Genomic DNA, 18,847 nt, shown 5'->3' on the forward strand with positions numbered 1-18,847 from the left:
GGTTTTGCCACGTTGGTCACTATGACCAGGCAGGTCTTGAAGTTCCTGCATCTAGTGATCCAACCGCCTCAGCCTCCCAAACTGTTGGGAATATAGGTGTGAGCCACCGCCCCCAGCTTAATCTGTCTTTTGTTCAAGGGTCTGTTGGATACATTAAGTTCTAGATGTCTCTTTGAGGAATTAGCGTGTCAGTATGTGCAGTTCTTTGTTCTCCATTTTAAAGTTTAACTTCCACGTGGTTTCAGTAAACAACCTTTTCCACCAGTTTTAATCAATAGTTCACATCTGTTCCCCTGGTCACCTGCTTCGTCCTGACCCATCCTGGTCACCTTTTTGAGATGGAGTGTCACTCTGTCGCCCAGGCTGGAGTGCCGTGGCGTGATCTCGGCTCACTGCAAGCTCCGCCTCCCGGGTTCAGGCCATTCTCCTGCCTCAGCCTCCTGAGTAGCTGGGACTACAGGCGCCCGCCACCACGCCCGACTAATTTTTTGTATTTTTAGTAGAGACGGGGTTTCACTGTGTTCACCAAGATGGTCTCGATCTCCTGACCTTGTGATCCTCCCAAAGTGCTGGGATTACAGGCGTGAGCCACCACACCCAGCCCTTGGTCACCTGCTTTGACCTGAGTCACCCCTGGTCACCTGCTCTAAGTCATCTTTAGCTAACTGTTCCTAATTGTCCTTCCTACCAAACTACTCCCCCCACCACTCTGGCTCACACCCCTGCTCTCTTTAAAATAGCCAATCAGAATTAGCTTAGAGTGTGCGGTCCAACCCCACCCAATAGGGGAACGACACAGCAATATAGGATATCTGCGTCAGGAATAAGAACCCCTTCCCCTCCCTTGTCTAGGTGTGCTCTCGCCATTGCTCCATCCGCGAGTTGCACCCTTCTATAGAAATAAAAATGGCCTTGCTGAGAAAATTAATGTTCAAGTGCTATTTCTTTGTGGCACTGAGGAAGCATTTTGTTTCTAACAGGTCTCAGCCATGAAGCTTGTGATGGGTGAGGAAAAGATATGACTTCTCCCCCTACAGAGAATCTGATGAGGATGCAGCTCCCAGGAGCAGGCCATGGACACTCCCAGGGTCGTGAGGTCCTCCAGCCAAGGGGCCCCCTGACCTGAGGCAGGGGACGATGCCCTGGGCAGCCTGGGGCTTGACTGCTCCCTCCTCCCAGCTGCCCCTTCCAAGACACCAGCTCCTGGGCAGTGCCCCTGCCCCGCTAACTCCAAAAACCAGGCACAGCTTCTTTCTAACTAAGCAGGGTGGACCCACCCTTGGTTCTGACCCCAAGTTCTCCAGCTCAGCCAAGGGCAGAGCCCCCCCAGGCCACATGACCTGAGCGTGGCTGGGCTCTCTCTTCAACACCAACTCCTGCTACCCTCACGGCTGTGTGTGCATGAGAGGATCTCTGTGGGCTTCATCTGGACACTGCAAAAGACAAGACTGCAGGGAGCTCAACTGCCATTGGGAGCAGCCTCCCACTCCCGGGTCCATCAGAGGCTCCCCACCCAGCCTCACACTGACCATTGGCTTGGATGGCTGGGTGAGGCTGCCCCCACCCTGCAGACAGGACAAAGGCTGAGCCATCAGAGGCCACAAGCCAGATGCCTTCCCACCAGCTTCCCACCAACTGGTGCAGCTATTTATAGTGCAGTGAAGCAGGGTACCAGGCAGGGAGCACCCACTGGTCCCCACCTCTCCCCACAGAGCCCCTCCCCTCCCCCACTGAATCCCACCCCTTCTCAGAGAGGTCCCTCCACTCCTGAGCCCTACCCTTCCCCACCCCACGGCAGCCCCTCCCCTCACCATCTCCCTGGCCACACACCAAGTCTCCAGCTATCTGACTGACTGCCACCTGCTCACTAAGCTGCCTCTCAACAGAACTGAGTCAATCCCTGTGGGCCCCTGGAGGTGCGGTGACACCACCCACCTTGGTTATGGAGGAGTCTACTGAGCTCACAGCCCACGAGCTCCTGTGTGTGGACCCCACCCCTGCTGGACTGCAGCACTCCTGGGCTCCAGCACTCCATGCCTGTACTAGGCCAGAAAGACGCAGCCATCCTCCCAGTTCCTGCACCCTCTGACCTTTAAGCTGGGCTACCTGCGACAGGAAGACCCCTCCAGGATGCCTGCAGCTGCTACCCCTCAGCCTGTCTTGGGGCAACACCCCCGTGGGAGGCCCTTGGGAGACAGCCCTGAAGCTGCCCAAACCCCACCAGCAGGTCCCTCCAGAGTGAGGGTTTTCCAGCTCACAGCCAGGGGCTACTCCCCCCGCAGCTCCGGGTAAGGGGCCCGAATCCCTCAGAGGACCAGCCCTCCCTGCTCCCTTCCCCCCGGCTGAAGGTGACACAGGGGCCCACCTCAGTGGCTGCCCTGGAGCCTGCTTGTCCAAGGGTCCCCGGAAGCAGCGGCGAATCCCATCCTTCTCAGTCCCAGCAACGGCCTCACAGAGTGAGGAGGCCCAGGAAGGCCTGGGAGCAGGGCCAGCCCCCATCAGGGAGGGAGGTCAGGAGGGATTCAGCCATTTCTCACACTCAAACGGAACCTCGGGCCGCACAGTTCAGGAACACACCATCGGGTACTGGCTGCTTGGAGTTTATTTTCCGCTTGGTGCCAGGTGCACAGTTCCAGACGTCAGGAAAGCTAGCGAGTGCCAGGGCCGGGCGGTAGAGAGCGGGGCCCTAACTCCTTTTTGGTGTCTGCTGTGTTGATGCGAAGGTCTGCTTGCTGCAGCCGCCTGGTCTACAGGGTGGGGAGTGGGAGGTGGGGAGGGGACGGGGGCGGGGAGCGGGGAAGGGCTCTGGTGGACTGGCGCCTCCGCAGGCCTCGGGCTGGTGGTAACCGCTCAGGTCAGGACAGGGGTCCAGCGCTGGCTGTGCTGGACTGACCGCCGGGCTGCTTCCTCGGGGCGTCCCGAGCCAGGCCACCGGTGGTCATGCTGCTGGAGGCCTGGGGGGGTTCCGGGTGCTCTGCGGACTCCAACACCGTGGCCATGAACGGGAGGGTGGACTTCCCGAAAAAGAAGCTGGCCCACCAGTGACCCGGGTCAGCCTTGGGGAGACCTGAGAGAAGCAAAGTGGGGTCTTGATGCTGCCAGCTCCTGGGGGCAGGGGCGGAGGGAGAGAGGAGCGGTCCTGCACTCACCTGGGGGGTGGGGAATGGCTTCCCCGGGGCACTCGGTACTGCCGCAGGAGCTGTTGCTGGAAGTGGAACCCAGGCGGCCTGGAGAGGAGAGGTCCCGTCAGCAACGCGGGGCACAGAGCCCCCCCCAGCCCACCGGCCTTCAGGCCGAGCGCTGGTTCCGCAGGCTGCACGGGGGCGGCACTGGCGCTAACAGAGCATCTACGTGGGCGGGGGGCAGAGGCTACTCACGCCGGTAGTAGTCGTGGGTGGCCACGAGCGAGCCGCTGGAGGGGATGGCCGCCATGCTCTGGCTTGCTGGCTGGTGGGACCTGCGCATGGGGGTCGGGGAGCCCCTCGGATCAGCGGGATTCCCTCAGGAAGGGCGCTCCCCAGCGGGTGGAGCCGCCACGCTGGGTTCTTTACCGAGGCGGGGCTCCCCAGCTCCCGGGACCGCCTTCGCTGCGCGGGGCGCGGGCGGCTCCAACCAGCCCGAACCGGCCGAGGAGGTGGAACAAAGGCGCTTTGTGCGCAGGGCACCGGCCCGGACGCCAGGAACCTGGTAGGCGCCGTCCCAACCCGCCCGACCCGGGAAGAGCCCGCCCGGGATCCCGCGCCCAGTGCTTGCTAGGGGGAGAGGAGAGGAGCCCCGGCCCTGCCCAGCGCCCCCAGCTCCTCCGGCCTGCTCGTCCCACCCGCGCGCCGCGCCCCTCACCTGGGCGGCAACCCCTCGCGGGCCTCGGCGCACGATCACGGGTGGCGGGGACGGGGACGCTAACCCACGGAGCCCATTTGCAGAGGAGACCGCGGGACACCGCGCCACGACAGAGACGCGCGCGCGCGGGGTGCGCACGCGCGGACGCGCCCACTTATATGAGCCGGGGGGGCCGCGGCGCGTCACGGAGGGCGGGCGCACCGGCTCCTCCCCGGGTCCCACTCGGCCCCGCCCCCTCCCCGCGTCCCGGAGAAGCCCCGCCCCCTCCCCGGGCCCCCACTCGGTCCCGCCCCCTCCCCGGGTCCCACTCGGCCCCGCCCCCTCCCCGGGCCCCGCTCGGCCTCGGGCCCGGCCCTCAACTTCCTCCTCGGTGCGACTCTTGCCGTCTGGCGTGAGCTGAGCCCAGCACCGTGGCGTTCGTTCTCTTAAGGCGGCCCGGCTGGGCCTGGGTCTGCAGGGGTCAAAAGACTCCGGGTCCAGGAGTCCGGCCCCCGCCCCTCTCCCGGGCCCAGGCCCCCGTCTGCGACCCGTCTCGGACCCGTCTCGGAGCCCAGCCTGGTCCAGCCCGCCCCGTCCTCTTCAGCCCCTGTGGAGGCAACGGGGGCGCCGGGCGGGCCAAAAAGTGCTGTGCGCGCGGAGCTCCCCGGCCCGGCCTCCAGGGACTTCGCAGCCAGAGGAACCTGGATCCCTCCCGAGCCCGCCTCGCAACTCTGGCAGCTCCGGAACCTGCTTCCCCAGCCCCAGGCTGCGCCTGCTGCCCGCAGGGGGCGGTGAAAGGGTGTGCGGATGGAGGGGCAGTGGGAGGCGGGGCCCAGACGGAGAGCGCGGCGGATTTGGGTGGGTGAGGTGAGTCTCCAGTCGCTGGAGGCAGAGGCTGGGCCCCGCTGCTCAGAGACCCCATGTTTGGGGAACCCAGAGCGTTCCTGGCAGGGCCCTGGGGACGGTCCGCCATGCCCTGCTGTCAACTGTCAATCAGGAGGGGGCGCGCTTTCCCTTCCCAGGTAGAAAGGCGTCCGTCCCTCCTCTGCCCCCCCCCCCAGCTGAATCCTCCCCACACCTCCCTCGGCCCCGCAGGGGAAGTCGGCCTGCCCCTACGGAAGTCCCGTTTCTTTACACACCTGGTCCTGGCTGGGCGGTGTCTTCCCCGTCGCAGAGAGGGTCCGGGAGGTCCGTGGGGCGGCGCAGTCCGAGGGCTTCGGGAGTCAGCCTGGGTGGATTTGTTTCGTGGCTCTCGTTGCTGGCTGAGACGGCCGTGTGCCTGTGTTCCGGAGATCGAGGCCAACGGATGTAGGACTCTGCCCTCGCCAGGTGCTCAGTGAGGACCCAGAGCTGGGCAGGGACCCTGGGAGGCCCCTGAGCAAGACTTGGAGGGACGCCCTTGTGTTCCCGAGCACGTGGGGAAGGCGCTGTCCTGGGCCCTGCGCCGCTGTGTGTGTTCATTGCACGAGTGTGTTAAGCACCTACTATGTGCTCATGGCCAAGCCAAGCGCAGGGAACGGTGAACCAGGGAGAACGGCCTTCCCGCGGGGAGCACTGCAGAGGCTGCGGGGCGTGGGAGGGGAGGGGGGTTCAGGTTTCAGCTGAGGTCTGCGGAAGGCTGCGGAAGGAGGGCAGGGAACCGCCCGAGCCCCACCTGGGATGGGGAGCTCTGTGCTGGGGAGCAGTGCCAGGACCTGCAATGGGAGAGGTGTGCAGCCCCGAGGGGTCACTTATGAGGCAGATGGGTCAGTCGGGTTGACACTGGGAGGGTGGAAGTTTCTGGCAAGACCTGGGCTTGTCTGTGGAGGCTTGCACTGCCGGCCCAAGGACCCACAGCCCAGGGCTCGCCCACCACAGCCTCCTGCATCCGTGTGGGCCACGGGTACTTCCCCAGACAGCCCCTCACATAGGCCTCAAACTGACTGCGCCTTCAGGGTCAAGACAGTGCATCGGCGTGGGCAGGGGCTGGGAGACACTTAAAGCCCAGGACACTTAAAGCCCAGGAAGTGGGGATGGGGCCTGGGAAGCAGGATACCCCATCTCTGAAGCTGTGATCTGCCCCTGCTGAACCCAGGGCATGGTGGTTACCTGAGCTGGGGTACAGCTGGGTGGGGTGAGGGCTGGTGCCAAATCTTGGGGTCCTGGCCAGGACTCTCGGAGCAGCACTGCCCCAGTGTGGGCAAAGGGAGTGGGACCGCCGGGTCAGATCTCCTGTGGCTGACCCATCCCATGGGGGCTCTGAGCACAGAGGGCTGGGCCTTGAGGAGTTCCCTGGAGAAGGGGGCTGGCTTAGGGCCCTCACAGGGGTCCGGAGACCTCTCCTGGTTGGGCTGGGGGCTGCTTTTGGCCTTGTCTAGACCGGGCACAGTACCTGTGGGCAGAGATGGGGTAGCCAGGGGGCCCCACCCTTGCCCGTGGCAGCTCAGGAACTAAGGCTGGGTAAATGCAGTGTGAGCACTAGAGCATCGAGGGGCTCCGGGCGGCAGGGCCAGCGTGTGTGAAGGCCTCGGGGCCTGAAGGAGCTGTGGTAGTGGTGGGTTTGGGGAGGCTGGAGCCAGGTTCTGCCCAGACAGCATCTGCTCCCCAGTGGGACTGAGGCTCTGTTCCTCCCTGTGGCCTCCCCAGGCTGGCTCAGGCCTGGGCAGCTGTCAGGGGGCAGTGAAGGGAAAGGGGCCAGGCAGAGTGCTAACTCACCGCTTTGCTTGGGGTCCTGAGACCCACCCCTCTGGCCTTCAAGAAGCCACAGAACTCCCATCCCCGACACAGAGCTGTGCCCACCCTAAGGATGGAGGCACCTCGACCATCGCAGAAGAGGGCCAGGGCTGCCGAGGGGCTGTGAGACTAGGGGGACACTCAGGACGCCCCTCTCTCAGGTTGGAGTTGCAACTCCCTCGAGTGGGGGCTGGGAGACCTGCTGTTCTATCTTCAAGAGCCAATCATTGGCAGTTAGTGGGGAGCCGTTTGGTGCTGTTGGATTAGATGGGGCTCCATTCACACTGACCCTGCAGCTCTGGCCAGCAGAGCCTCCCACAGCCAGCTCCGGACGCCAACACCTTGTCTCACTGGGGGCAGGCCTATGCTGGGCAGGGACACCAGGCAGGGTCACAGGCTACGGCCAGTCTCTAGCCGAGGGCAAGGCTAGCTGTGCGCTGGGGTCAGCCTGTGCCAGGCCAGGTCTGGGACCCTGCAGGGAGCAAGATACTCAGTCGGCCGCATTGTGGTCACCTCCTGACAGGGGCTCTGTCCTGTTAGACCCGTACCAGGCCAGTCCTCAGGGGCAGACACTGAGACGGGGTTTGGGGTGCAGGGTGAGTACTGGGGATCAGCACCTGGGAAGGGGTGGGGAGGGTGCAGGGCCGGGCAGGGACTATTGGGGTGGCCTGCGTTGGGCTCGGCTGGCATAGCCTTTGTGGCTTGCTTGGACCCAGATTTGGCTGCCCAGGGATGGGAGACCCTGGTGAGGTGTCTGTGGCCCAAGCCCACCCTGAAGGAGCCATGGGGCCATCTGCCGATCACGCCGGACAGCAAGGCCTTCTCGGGTCTCCCGCTTCCCTCTAGGCCGGCCTGACCCAGCTCACCTCATTCTCAACCTCACCAACCAACATCAGTCACAGAGTCGGAAAGGAGGGATTTTCATTTTCCTTTAAAGGGAAAAGGTGAAAACTGCATTTAATAAGCCGGGCCAGTGGGGGCTCTGTGAGCCCCTCTGCACAGTAAGCCTCAGAGACGCTGCATGGTGGTCCCGGGGCATCCTGGCCAAGGTGGGAGAACGCTGCCGGGCCCGTTGGGATCCCCAGCCTCTGTGAGGACCCGCGGGATGCCCTCAGGGGCTGCCCCCTGGATCTTGTCTCCTCTGAGGTGCAGTGGAGGCGGCAGACGACGCTGGCCCACATCCTTGTCAGGCGGAGGACCTGCCGACTGGCCGCTGGCCGTGGCTCTTGCTGGGAGCCGCATGGCCTGGACTTGGACCCACGTCCACCTCTCTCAGGCTGCCTGCTCTTGCCAGTGGCTGAGCCTGGCTTTTCCCATGACAGTGGCTGCAGACAGAGGGAACCCGTGCCACCAGGAAAGGTGAGCTCAGGAAACGCCAGCTCTCCTCTCCCCTGGCTCTGAGGGGTTCGGTGGTGCCCTTGGTGTGTCTGGGGGCTTTGGGGAGGTCCCAGGTCTTCACAGATGGGCGCTGGTTCAGGAAGTAGGAGGAGGGAGAGACACTGCACCTGAGCCTCCCCAGCTGCAGGAAATGGGTACAGAAAAACTAAGCGGACGGAAGATGCCTTGTACACAGGCTACAGGAGGCTGGTCCAGCCTCAGTTGCTGCCGGGATGTGATCATTGGCAGGGATGAGATTGATGGGGACAGTCAGCTGGGGAGGACGGCCACAGGCTTCCCGCAGGGCGAGAGGGAAAGGCATCCAGTCCTACTCATAAGGGCTGCCTGCTACTCTGTAGCCACTGTCTCCTTCCTTGTGGACGGGATGATGGAGGCACCTTGTCAACCAGTGTGTGGGGAGGACTAGATGGGAGAGGCCCCTAGCTCGGAGGCTCACAGCCTTGCTCGGCCCGTGGGAGCCGTCGCCACCTGCACTGTGCTCCTCCCACAGGTGTCTGGGGGTGAGGCGAGAGTTCTGCCAAAGCCAGAGCCAGGGTTGGACCCCCCGAGCTCCTTCGTCGGCCCCTGGAGGGAGAGTGGTGTGTTCGGACCACGGCCCCAGTGGTCCAGCTCTGCCCATCTTCATCCCGGGTGGCAGCTGCTGTCCAGCCCTCTGGCTGGTGCCTTTTAGCTGGTGTCTCCATGTGCAGAAGAGAACAGAAGTGCTGACTAATATTTGATGAAGGCCTGCTATGCCGGCAGCACCTGATGCGGCAGGTGGAGTCCGGGGGGCAGCGGCTGAGGCTCCCTGTTCCTCAATGTCCCTGCCTGTGGGATGGGCATAGCTAACTCCTGGGGCCACCTTGAAGGTAAGATGCTTCCTGCAGGTGCTTGGACTGGTATCTGGCACAGGGCAGGTGCTCAGTGACAGTTCCATATTAATCCCTGCACTTTTCACTATTGGAAGTAAACTCAGGACATTGGCTTGGTGATTACACAAGCACTGTAGGAGAAGGTGGCCTATTTGTTCACCCTGGGTCCCGGTGGTTGAGACAGAGCCAGCCCTGCAGGAGGCAGGCGTCCAGTATGTATAATGGATGGAAGATTGAATTTCATAATAAAATATAGTAGAGATTTCTAGAGTAGAGGGGTGAGGAGGTCAACAAACCCTCTCCCCAGAATGTACCTGTAAATCTGAACAAAAGTCAGAAACAACCCTTTCCGTTCTTTGGATTTTAACCAAAGGCAAACAGCAAACCAAGGAGTGTGTATTCGTCAAAGAGCCAGGCGCTGTGGTTCCAATCACTCGGGAAGCTGAGGCGGGAGGGTCACTGGAGCCCAGGAGCTCGAAGCTGCAATGAATTACGATCGCACCACTGCTCTCCAGCCTGGGTGACAGAGACCCCATCTCTAAAAAGAATAAAACCCTGGACTTTAGGACAAAATCCAAAATTACTTGGCATAAGTGAACCAGGAAAATCTCAAATGGAAAACGAGGCCGGGCGCGGTGGCTCATGCCTGTAATCCCAGCATTTTGAGAGGCCAAAGCGGGCAGCTCATGAGGTCAGAAGATCGAGACCATCCTGGCTAACACGGTGAAACCCCATCTCTACTAAAAAAATACAAAAAAATTAGCCGGGCATGGTGGCGGGCGCCTGTAGTCCCAGATATTTGGGAGGCTGAGGCAGGAAAATGGTGCGAACCCAGGAGGCAAAGCTTGCAGTGAACCGAGATCGCGCCGCTGCCCTCCAGCCTGGGCGACAGAGCAAGACTCCGTCTCAAAAATAAATAAATAAATAAATAATAAAACCCTGGACTTTAGGATTGTAGGGTCCAGCCCCACAGGGTCGGTGGATTTTTCTCCCTGTGTGCGGAGACGAGAGATTGTAGAAATAAAGACACAAGACAGATAAAAGACAGCTGGGCCTGGGGGACCCCTACCACCAGGATGTGGAGACCGGTAGTGGCCCCAAATGCCTGGCTGTGCTGATATTTACTGGATACAAGACAAAGGGGCAGGGTAAGGAGTGAGAGCCATCTCCAGTCATAGGTAAGGTCATGTGGGTCACGTGTCCACTGGACAGGGGGCCCTTCCCTGCCTGGCAGCCAAGGCAGAGAGGGAGAGAGAGAGAGACAGCTTACGCCATTATTTCTGCATATCAGAGACTTTTAGTACTTTCACTAATTTACTACTGTTATCTAAAAGGCGGAGCCACGTGTACAGGATGGAACATGAAGGTGGACCAGGAGCGTGACCACTAAAGCACAGCATCACAGGGAGACGGTCAGGCCTCCGGATAACTGCGGGCGGGTCTGACCAATGTCAGGCCTCCCACGAGAGGTGGAGGGGTAGGGTCTTCTCTGAACTCCTCCGAGGAAAGGAAAGGGAGATTCCCTTTCCCAGTCTGCTAAGGAACAGGTGTTTTTCCTTGACACTGACGCTATTGCTAGACCATGGTCTGCTTGGCAACGGGCATCTTCCCAGACGCTGGCGTCACTTCTAGACCAAGGAGCCCTCTGGTGGCCCTGCCCGGGCATAACAGAAGGCACTTCTCACTATGTCCCCTCAGCTCCTGTCTCTATATGACCTGGCTTTTCCTAGGCTATGATTGTAGAGCGAGGATTATTATAATATTGGAATAAAGAGTAATTGCTACAAACTAATGATTAATGATATTCATGTATAATCGTACCTATGATGTATATCTAGTGTAACTGTTCTTATTCTATGTATTATATCAGACTGGCGCAGCTCATGCCCTCCGTCTCTCACCTTGGCACCTGGATGGCTTGCTGCCCACAGGTTAAGATCCACAATTACTTGGCATAAGTGAACCAGGAAAATCTCAATTTAAATGGAAAATGAGGCTGGGCGTGGTGGCTCATGCCTGTAATCCCAGCACTTTGGGAGGCTGAGGCAGGCAGATCACCTGAAGTTGGGAGTTTGAGACCAGCCTGACCAACATGGCAAAATCCCATCTCTATTAAAAATACCAAAATTAGCTGGGCATGGTGTCAGGCACCTGTAATCCCAGCTACTTGGGAGGCTGAGGCAGGAAAATCTCTTGAACCCGGGAGGTGGAGGTTGCAGTGAGCCGAGATTGTACCATTCCAGCCTGGGTGACAGACCAAGACTCCATCTCCAAAAAAAAAAAATAATAATACAAAATTAGCCAGGTGTGGTGGCGCATGCCTGTAATCCCAGCTACTCAGGAGGCTGAGGCAGGAGAATTGCTTGAAACCGGGAGGTGGAGGTTGTAGTGAGCTGAGATCATGCCATTGCACTCCAGCCTGGGTGACAAGAGTGAAACTCCATCTCAAAAAACCCCCAAAAAACAAACAAATGGAAAACGAGAGTCAGCAAATGCTAACATTGAGATAGCACAGACGCTGGGATTTGTAAAAATGCACCAATATGCAGTTGTAAGCCCCTCACATCCAGTGATGGGCAGTGAGCATTTGACAACATTTAGCTTGCGTTCACCGTGGACATCTGAGCAAAGCAGGAAGAAAAAACAACTCCTTCAATCTAAGAGCTCTGACGAAGTATTTACAGCCAGCGCTGTACTGAGGTGAGAGACTCCTTTCCCAGGACCCAGAGCAGGATGAGCACATCCACTCCTGCCCCTATTATCAACATTTACCCACCGGGCACGGTGGCTTACACCTGTAATCCCAGCACTTTGGGAGGCCAAGGCGGGTGGATCATTGGAAGTCATGAGTTTAAGACCAGCCTGGCCAAGGTGGTGAAACCCCATCTCTACTAACAAACAAACAAACAAACAATGCTGGGCGTGGTGGTGCGTGCCAGTAGTCCCAGCTCCTCAGGAGATTGAGGCAGGATTGCTTGAACCCAGAAGGTGCAGGTTGCAGTGAGCCGAGATCATGCCACTGCACGCCAGCCTGGGTGACACAGTGAGACCCTGTTTCAAAAAACAAAAACAATAACAACAACAAAAAAACATCTATTGGAAGTATTAGCCAGTAAAAGAAAACAAGAGATTTATTTGCATACAGATTGAAAATGAAATAAACGTCCCGATTCCCAGACAACATGATTGTCTATATAGAAATCCCAAGGAATCTACAAAAAAGCAAATTCAATGAATAAGTGAGGTTAGTCAGATAGCAATATACAAAGTCAACGTGCAAAAATCCACTGTGTTTGACATGACTTGGCTCTGAGTCCCCACCCAAGTCGCATGTTGAGTTGTGGTCCCCAGTGTTGGAGGTGGGGCCGGGTGGGGGTGATTGGTCATGGGGGTGGTTTCTTTTTTCTTTTTCTTTCTTTTTTTTTTTTGAGAGAAAAATCTCGCTCTATCTCTGAGGCTGGAGTGCAGTGGCCCGATCTCAGCTCACTGCAACCTCCGCCTCCTGGGTTCAAGCAATTCTCCTGCCTCAGCCTCCTGAGTAGCTGGGACTATAGGCGTCCGCCACTACACCCAGGTAATTTTTTTTTTTTTTTGTATTTTTAGTAGAGACAGAGTTTCACCATATTGGCCAGGCTGGGCTCGATCTTCTGACCTCGTGATCCACCCGCCTCGGCCTCCTAAAGTGTTGGGATTACAGGCGTGAGCCACCACGCCTGGCCTCATGGGGTGGTTTCTAATGGTTTAGCACCATCCCCGAGTGCTGTCTGGTGAGAGAGTTCTCACAAGACCTGGTGGTTTTTTTTTTTCTTTTTGAGACGGAGTCTCGCTCTGTCGCCCAGGCTGGAGTGCAGTGGCCGGATCTCAGCTCACTGCAAGCTCCGCCTCCCGGGTTTACGCCATTCTCCTGCCTCAGTCTCCCGAGTAGCTGGGACTACAGGCGCCCGCCACCTCGCCCGGCTAGTTTTTTGTTTTTTTTTTTTTTTTTAGTAGAGACGGGGTTTCACCGTGTTAGCCAGGATGGTCTCGATCTCCTGATCTCGTGATCCGCCCGCCTCGGCCTCCCAGAGTGCTGGGATTACAGGCTTGAGCCACCGCGCCCGGCCGAGACCTGGTGGTTTGATAGTCTGTAGCAACTCCCCCTTCGTTCTCTCTCTCCTGCTGCCGCATGAATATGTGCTTGCTTCTCCTTTGCCCTTCACCACGATTGTAAGTTTCCTGAAGCCTCCTGTACAGCCTGCAGAACTGTGAGTCATAAACCTCTTTTCTTTATAAATTACCCAGTCTTAGGTAGTTCTTTATAACAGTGCAAGAACAAAGTAATACAGTATTTCTACCAGCAATGTACAGTTAAAATCAGAAATTTTAAAAAATGAAGTGTTAATGGAAGTATCAAAGAAGACCCAGGTAAACGGAGAGATGTGCCGTGTTGCTGGGTTTTGGACTCAACAGTGGAGATCCTGATTTTTGCCGTGTTGATTTATATATTTAATGCAATTCCAGTACAAATCTCAGCCAGATTTTCTGAAGATACAGACAAGCAGTTCTCACGATTAAAATGGAAAGATGAACTAGAATAACTACAACAATTCTGAAAAATAATGATAGAGAGGCCGGGCGCGGTGGCTCACGCCTATAATCCCAGCATTTTGGGTGGCCAAGGCGGGTGGATCACTTGAGGTCAGGAGTTCAAGACCAGCCTGGCCAACATGGTGAAACCCTGTCTCTACAAAAAATACAAAAAATAGCTGGGTCTGGTGGTGTGTGCCGTAATCCCAGCTACTCGGGAGGCTGAGGCAGAAGAATCGCCTGAACCTGGGAGGTAGAGGTTGCAGTGTGCCGAGATCACACCACTGCACTCCAGCCTGAGCGACAGAGTGAGACTCTGTCTGAAAAAAAAAAAGATAATAATGATATAGAGAAATTATGCTACCTCAATGATTTTTGTTGAGGTAAAATTCCCATATCATAAAATGAAGCATTTTAAAATATGCATTTCAGTAGTATCATGGAACACCCACAATGCAGTGCACCCACTGTGGAACACCCACAATGCAGTGCACCCACCGTGGAACACCCACAATGCAGTGCACCCATCGTGGAACACTCACAATGTAGCAGTGTACCCATCGTGGAACACTCACAATGTAGCAGTGCACCCACCGTGGAACACCCACAATGCAGTGCACCCACCGTGGAACACCCACAATGCAGTGCACCCACCGTGGAACACCCACAATGCAGTGCACCCACCGTGGAACACTCACAATGCAGTGCACCCATCGTGGAACACTCACAATGTAGCAGTGCACCCATCGTGGAACACTCACAATGTAGCAGTGCACCCATCGTGGAACACTCACAATGTAGCAGTGCACCCACCGTGGAACACCCACAATGCAGTGCACCCACCGTGGAACACCCACAATGCAGTGCACCCACCGTGGAACACCCACAATGCAGTGCACCCATCATGGAACACTCACAGTGCAGTGCACACACCACCTCTGACTAGTTCCAAAACATTTCATCTCCCCAAAAGGAAACCATACCCATTAAACAGTCCTTTTCCCTGTCCCCATCCCCAGCCCCTAGCAACCACTAATATGCTTTCTGTGTCTCTGAATTTACCTATTCTGAACACATCATACAAATGGAATCATACAAATTGTGCCTTTTTGTTTCTGGTTTCTTTCACCCAGTTTTCTAGATTCATTTTTTATGGCTGAATAGCATTCCTTTGTGTGGATAGATCACATTTGTCTCTCCATTCATCCATTGATGGACATGTGAGTTGTTTCCACCTTTTGGATTTTTTTTTTTTTTTTTTTTTTTTTGAGACGGAGTCTAGCTCTGTTGCCCAGGCTGGAGTGCAGTGGCCGGATCTCAGCTCACTGCAAGCCCCGCCTCCCGGGTTCACGCCATTCTCCTGCCTCAGCCTCCCGAGTAGCTGGGAGTACAGGCGCCCGCCACCTCGCCCGGCTAATTTTTTTTGTATTTTAGTAGAGACGGGGTTTCACCGTGTTAGCCAGGATGGTCTCGATCTCCTGACCTCGTGATCCGCCCGTCTCGGCCTCCCAAAGTGCTGGGATTACAGGCTTGAGCCACCGCGCCCGGCCCACCTTTTGGATATTATAGATAGTGCCATTGCAAACATTCCATGTACAAGTTTTTGTTTGAATACCTATTTTCAACTCTTTTGGTGTGTGCTTAGGAGTGGAATTGCTGGCTCAGACACTGTTGTCTATGTTTAACTTACTGAGGAATCGCCAGACTGTTTTCTGCAGTGGCTGGAACATTTTACGTTGCTACCAGCAATGGAGGAGGCTTCCCATTTCTCCACATTGTTGCCAACACTTGATATTTTTCTTATTTCTGATTATAGCCACCTTAGTGTGAAGTGGTGTCTTACTGTGGTTTTGATTTGCATTTTCCTAGTGACTAATGGTATTGACCATTTGGGCATCTTCTTTGGATAAAGGTTTATTCGGAACCATTTTACATTGGGTTTTTGTCTTTGTGTTGTTGAGTTGTTAGAGTCCTTTGTATATTAGGAACGCTGGACCCTTGTCTGCTGTGATTCGCAAATATTTTCCCCCATTCTGTAGATTGTCTTTTCATCCTCTTACAGTGTCCTTTGATGCACAAAAGTTTTTAATTTTGGCAAAGTCCAGTTACCTACTTTTTCTTACTTTGCTTGTGGTTTCAGTGTCTTATCTAAGAAGGTCATGAACGTTTACCTATTTTTTTTTTGAGACAGGGTCTTCCTCTGTTGCCCAGGCTGGAGGGCAGTGACACATTCTCAGCTCACTGCAGCCTTGACCTCTTACGCTCAAGGGATACTTCCATCTCATCCTCCCTGGTAGCTGGGACTACAGGTGCACACAACCACTCTTGGCTAATTTCTTACTTTTTTGTAGAGATGTGGTCTTTCTGTATTGCCCAAGCTGGTCTTGAACTCCTGGGCTCAAATGATCCTCCCACCTTAGCCTCCCAAACTGCTGGGGGATTATAGGCATGAGCCACTACGTCCAGCCTATACCTATGGTTTCTTCAAATAGTTTTATACTTTTATTAGGTCGCATATTGATGTACAGGTTAGGGAAGAGCCGGCTTCATCATATTGATACACAGGTGAGGGAAGAGCCCAGTGTCATCATATTGATTGACAGGTGAGAGAAGAGCTGGCTTCATCGTATTGATTGACAGGTGAGGGAAGAGCTGGCTTCATTGTATTGATTGACAGGTGAGGGAAGAGCTGGCTTCATTGTATTGATTGACAGGTGAGGGAAGAGCCAGCTTCGATGTATTGATTGACAGGTGAGGGAAGAGCCAGCTTCATCATATTGATTGACAGGTGAGGGAAGAGCCAGCTTCATCATATTGATTGACAGGTGAGGGAAGAGCCGGCTTCATCGTATTGATTGACAGGTGAGGGAAGAGCCGGCTTCATTGTATTGATTGACAAGTGAGGGAAGAGCCGGCTTCATTGTATTGATTGACAAGTGAGGGAAGAGCCGGCTTCATTGTATTGATTGACAAGTGAGGGAAGAGCCGGCTTCATCGTATTGATTGACAGGTGAGGGAAGAGCCAGCTTCATCATATTGATTGACAGGTGAGGGAAGAGCCGGCTTCATTGTATTGATTGACAGGTGAGGGAAGAGCTGGCTTCCTTATATTGATTGACAGGTGAGGGAAGAGATGGCTTCCTTTATTGTATTGATTGACAGGTGAGGGAAGAGCTGACTTCATCGTATTGATTGACAGGTGAGGGAAGAGCCGGCTTCATTGTATTGATTGACAAGTGAGGGAAGAGCCGGCTTCATTGTATTGATTGACAGGTGAGGAAAGAGCCAGCTTCATCATATTGATTGACAGGTGAGGGAAGAGCCAGCTTCATCATATTGATTGACAGGTGAGGGAAGAGCCGGCTTCATTGTATTGATTGACAGGTGAGGGAAGAGCTGGCTTCATCGTATTGATTGACAGGTGAGGGAAGAGCCAGCTTCATTGTATTGATTGACAGGTGAGGGAAGAGCCAGCTTCATTGTGTTGATTGATAGGTGAGGGAAGAGCCTGGCTTCATCATATTGATTGACAGGTGAGGGAAGAGCTGGTCTCATTATATTGCAGGTGGATATGAAGATATCCCAACATCATTTGTTGAAAAGACTATTCTTTCCATATACGACCTCATTTTATTTTATTTCACTTTTTATTTTATTTTATTTTTTTGAGAAGGAGTCTCACTCTATTGCCCAGGCTGGAGTGTGGTGGCACGATCTCGGCTCACTGCAGCCTCCTGGGTACAAGCGATTCTTGTGCCTCAGCCTCCTGAGTAGCTGCGATTACAGGTGTGCACCACCATGCCTGGCTAATTTTTGTAGTTTTAGTAGAGATGGGCTTTCACCATGTTGGCCAGGCTGGTCTTGAACTCCTGGGCTCAGGAATTTGCCCACCTTAGGCTCCCAAAGTGCTGGGATTACAGGCGTAAACCACTGCACCCAGCCACGACCTCATTTTAGAAATTGCTGTAAAATCACAATAATCAAGACAGTGTGCTATAACAAGATGTCTTAGAAAAACAAAAATAACAGAAGAAAACAAAACAAGACAGTGAGGTCTTGGTGAAGAGCCAGACACAGACATCAGGGTAACAGGATAGAGTGCAGAGACAGCCTGACACAGATGCGACCAAATGTTCTCTGAGAAAAGGCACCTCAGTGATTTGACAGAGCAAGTATAATCTTTTCTGCCAGGCACAGTGGCTCACGCCTGCAATCCCAGCACTTTGGGAGGCTGAGGCAGGCGGATCACTTGAGCCCAGGGGTTAGAGACCAGCCGGGGCAACATGGCGAGACCTTGTTTCTACAAAAAGTAGCTGGGCTTCATGGCATGTGCCTATAGTCCCTGTTACTCAGGAGGCTGAGGTGGGAGGATCGCTTGAGCCCAGGAGGCAGAGGTTGCAGTGAGCTGAGATCATGCCACCTCACTCCAGCTTGGGCAACAGGGTGAGTCCTTATTTCAAAAAAAAAAAAAAAGTATAATCTTTTCAACAAATGATGCTGGAAGCATTTGACATTCGCATGCAAAACAAACAAACAAACAAAAACGTTGACCCAAATCTCACATATTATACAAAGATTAACTATACAAATGGATAATGTATCTAAATATAAAATGTAAACTATAAAACATCTAGAAGAGGCCGGGCACGGTGGCTCAAGCCTGTAATCCCAGCACTTTGGGAGGCCGAGACGGGCGGATCACGAGGTCAGGAGATCGAGACCAGCCTGGCTAACACGGTGAAACCCCGTCTCTACTAAAAATACAAAAAACTAGCCGGGCGAGGTGGCGGGCGCCTGTAGTCCCAGCTATTTGGGAGGCTGAGGCAGGAGAATGGCGTAAACCTGGGAGGCAGAGCTTGTAGTGAGCTGAGATCCGGCCACTGCACTCCAGCCTGGGTGACAGAGCGAGACTCTGTCTCAAAAAAAAAAAAAAAAAAAAAATCTAGAAGAAAGTACAAGAGATCATCTTTGTGACCTGAGTATCCAATATTAAAAGCATGATCCATTTAAGAAAAATATGGATAAACTGGGCTTCACTGAAATAAAAAACTTGTATTGTGAATGATCCTGTTAAGAGATTAAAAAGATAAGCCACAGACTTGGAGAAAATATTTGCAAATCACATAACTGACAAAGGACTTGTATCCACCATACATAAAAAACTCTCAAGACTCAACACCAAAACATAAAAATAAACAATTCAATTTAAAACCTGGCCAAGGGGGTGGGCACCGTGGCTCATGCCTGTAATCCCAGCACTTTGGGAGGCTGAGGTGGGCGGATCACAAGGTCAGGAATTCGAAACCAGCCTGACTAACATGGCGAAACCCCATCTCTACAAAAAATACAAAATTTAGCCGGGTGTGGTGATGTGCGCCTGTAATCCCAGCTACTCAGGAGGGTGAGGCAGGAGAATCACTTGAATCTGGGAGACAGAGGTTGCAGTGAGCCAAGATCACACCACTGCACTTCAGCCTGGTGACAGAGTGAGACTCCATCTC

General features: G+C 54.9%; 1 protein-coding gene across 2 annotated transcripts in view; it reads right to left on the reverse strand.

The window, feature by feature from the left end:
- Window positions 1-2,853: 2,853 nt before the first annotated feature.
- Window positions 2,854-18,847, reverse strand: part of PPDPF (pancreatic progenitor cell differentiation and proliferation factor) — a 169,762-nt gene continuing 153,768 nt past the window's right edge. The window contains exons 2-4 of one of the 2 annotated variants that reach the window (XM_050746488.1): window positions 3,378-3,543; window positions 3,150-3,227; window positions 2,854-3,067 (exon numbers count right to left, since the gene is read on the reverse strand). In XM_050746488.1, coding sequence (XP_050602445.1) covers window positions 2,856-3,067; window positions 3,150-3,227; window positions 3,378-3,465 — 378 coding nt within the window. In that variant the 5' untranslated portion in view covers window positions 3,466-3,543 and the 3' untranslated portion in view covers window positions 2,854-2,855. The remainder of the gene's footprint in view (window positions 3,068-3,149; window positions 3,228-3,377; window positions 3,544-18,847) is intronic. The other variant, XM_050746489.1, reaches the window with a different exon arrangement.

The sequence above is a fragment of the Macaca thibetana genome, chromosome 10, assembly GCF_024542745.1.
Source record: "Macaca thibetana thibetana isolate TM-01 chromosome 10, ASM2454274v1, whole genome shotgun sequence".
In the NCBI taxonomy this organism is placed as follows: domain Eukaryota; kingdom Metazoa; phylum Chordata; class Mammalia; order Primates; family Cercopithecidae; genus Macaca; species Macaca thibetana.